Genomic DNA, 2,132 nt, shown 5'->3' with positions numbered 1-2,132 from the left:
CAAAAACAGGCTCATTTCTACATTGCACATACACGTTGGTAAACTTGCAGACTAAGCCTGATCAAGTGTGGGAATATAATTAATGCAGAACCTTAAGACAATGTTGTGAATTAAAATATGTATTCAGCGATTTCAGAAACTGTTATCAAGAAAATTACTAATCTCTGTTGGAAATCAACAGAAATGTTTTGTATGATAATTATCATATTTTCCTCTGCCGTTTCTGTAAGCAATACTTTAAAATTAACCGTTCTGAACTTTAAAAACAATGTGTAATTTTTAAAAGATGCCTACTTTTGTTGAAACCTCAGAGCTTCCCTCTGTGTAAGGGTGTGTCATGTCCGTCCTTTGGCAGATGGACCACCACGTTTGTAACTGAGTTCTTCCTCCCCGTGGGGTGTAATGTCAACTTTGTCTTCCTGTTACTGTCTCTGGTCATTCCCAGATCGTGTTAATCAACCATGACATTCACTGAGTGGCTGCTGTGTGCTCAGCCCTGTGTCAGGTTCTCAGCACATGGGCAGGTTGAAAGGGTCTTTATAAAAGGAAACTTTTATATGTATGTAGATGATGCTGAGGGATTTTCTTCAGTCATTTTTCCAGAAATTAAAACAGGTTGATCCTAAGTCATCTATATATTCCCACCTAGTACAAATTGTTACTTACTAGAGGGGCCTAGTGGTGGCTGAATCATGGTAGGAGCTGTGTGACAGCTTGAGATTTTTGTTTTGTTTTTCAACTTTCTCTCTCTCTCTCTCCCTGTGTGTATGATGAGAACATTTAAGATATACTCTCAGTAATTTGTGAGTATACAGTACATTGTTACTAACTATAGGGACTGCAACATACAATAGATCTCTTGAATTTATTCCTTCTGTCTAACTGAAATTTTGGAACCCCTTTACATTTTTTTTTTTAAACTCTTCAAGCCAACTTGGCTCCTGCTGGGATTGAACAGTTGTTTCTTTAGCACTAACCATCATATCTCATGATGAACAGGAGGACTTTTCTATCTTGATATGAACAGAGATTCTTTAAATAAAGAAATGAGGCTCTAAAAGAAGATACTCCCAATTAGTGGGTCCCAAACTGAGGCATTGAATATCTTATAGGTAGTCTCATCTGTTACAGAAATGTTGTTCGTAATAACACCATGATGGGCCTCCACATACATTTTTATTTTACTTATAATTTTACTTGTTTGGCAAAACGATGCAATGAATCTAAGTCAGTGCTGGTGAGTGGCGTGGAGGTTTTGGTTTTTCTATTCTTGTAAAATCCTGTAGAAATTTATGGGGAGAAAAGGGACCATGATTCAGTATGAAGTAACCCTGATAGGGGGGACCTCTCTGGGATCTTACTGGCCCTAAAATTGTTCATTATTGAAAAATATTTATTGTGCACCAACGGTGAGGTGGCTGGATGCTGGGAATATAAAGATAAATGATTTGGACCCTACTCTTTATATAAATATCAAGATAGTAATGCAAGTAGCTATAATACAATGTACTAGGTGCAGTGATTGTTGTAGACCTTGGTAATTGAGAGCGTCTCTGTATCAGTCTTCATCATTTACCTTCACTTGTGACCTTGGGTAAGTTGCAGCTGTGAAATGGGGATTATAATAGTTTGGGGAGCGTTTGTGAGGGTGGACGGAGATAGTCCAGCTAAAGCACAAAGCACAGTGCCAGGCCCACCCCCAGCAAGCACCTAGTGACCAGCTGCTGCCATAATTTTATGGGAGGTTCCCCATCTGTCAACTGTAGCTGTTCTTTGACCATTTCTAATTTGATTAAAGTGGCAAGCCCAGAGCACAACCAAATGCTATCTCACGTAGGTGTGAAAATCAAGTTGTACGTGTTTCTGTGTGTTTTCCTTTTTAGCAGGAGTGGTTGAAGATCCCTGTGTGGGGGCGGACTGTCCCAACAGAACCTGTGAGCTGGGCAACGGCGGGGAGCTGTGTGGCTGCATCGAGCCACCCCCCTACGGAAACAGTGAGTGACTGGTGCCACCTCCCACCTAGAAGAGCCTGTAGGAGAGGCCTGGCAGTGTATAGCAAAGCCCTGGGAAGGGGTCTTGGTGATTCACAGGCCATAGGTTAGAAACTTAAAAGGTAAAGGCTCGGCACCTAC

The 2,132-nt window shown here is 40.9% G+C and overlaps 1 protein-coding gene across 4 annotated transcripts in view; it reads left to right on the top strand.

The window, feature by feature from the left end:
- TECTA (tectorin alpha) overlaps positions 1 to 2,132 on the top strand; it is a 147,701-nt gene that overhangs the window by 54,887 nt on the left and 90,682 nt on the right. For all 4 annotated transcript variants that reach the window (XM_023517294.1, XM_023517296.1, XM_023517297.1 and 1 more), the window contains one exon: positions 1,884 to 1,994. In XM_023517294.1, coding sequence (XP_023373062.1) covers positions 1,884 to 1,994 — 111 coding nt within the window. The remainder of the gene's footprint in view (positions 1 to 1,883; positions 1,995 to 2,132) is intronic.

Source organism: Otolemur garnettii, unplaced genomic scaffold (genome assembly GCF_000181295.1).
Source record: "Otolemur garnettii isolate 467f Iridium unplaced genomic scaffold, OtoGar3 scaffold00108, whole genome shotgun sequence".
Classification (NCBI taxonomy): Eukaryota; Metazoa; Chordata; class Mammalia; order Primates; family Galagidae; genus Otolemur; species Otolemur garnettii.
Note: the sequence above shows the minus strand (reverse complement) of the source record. Positions and strands in the feature narration are given on the sequence as shown.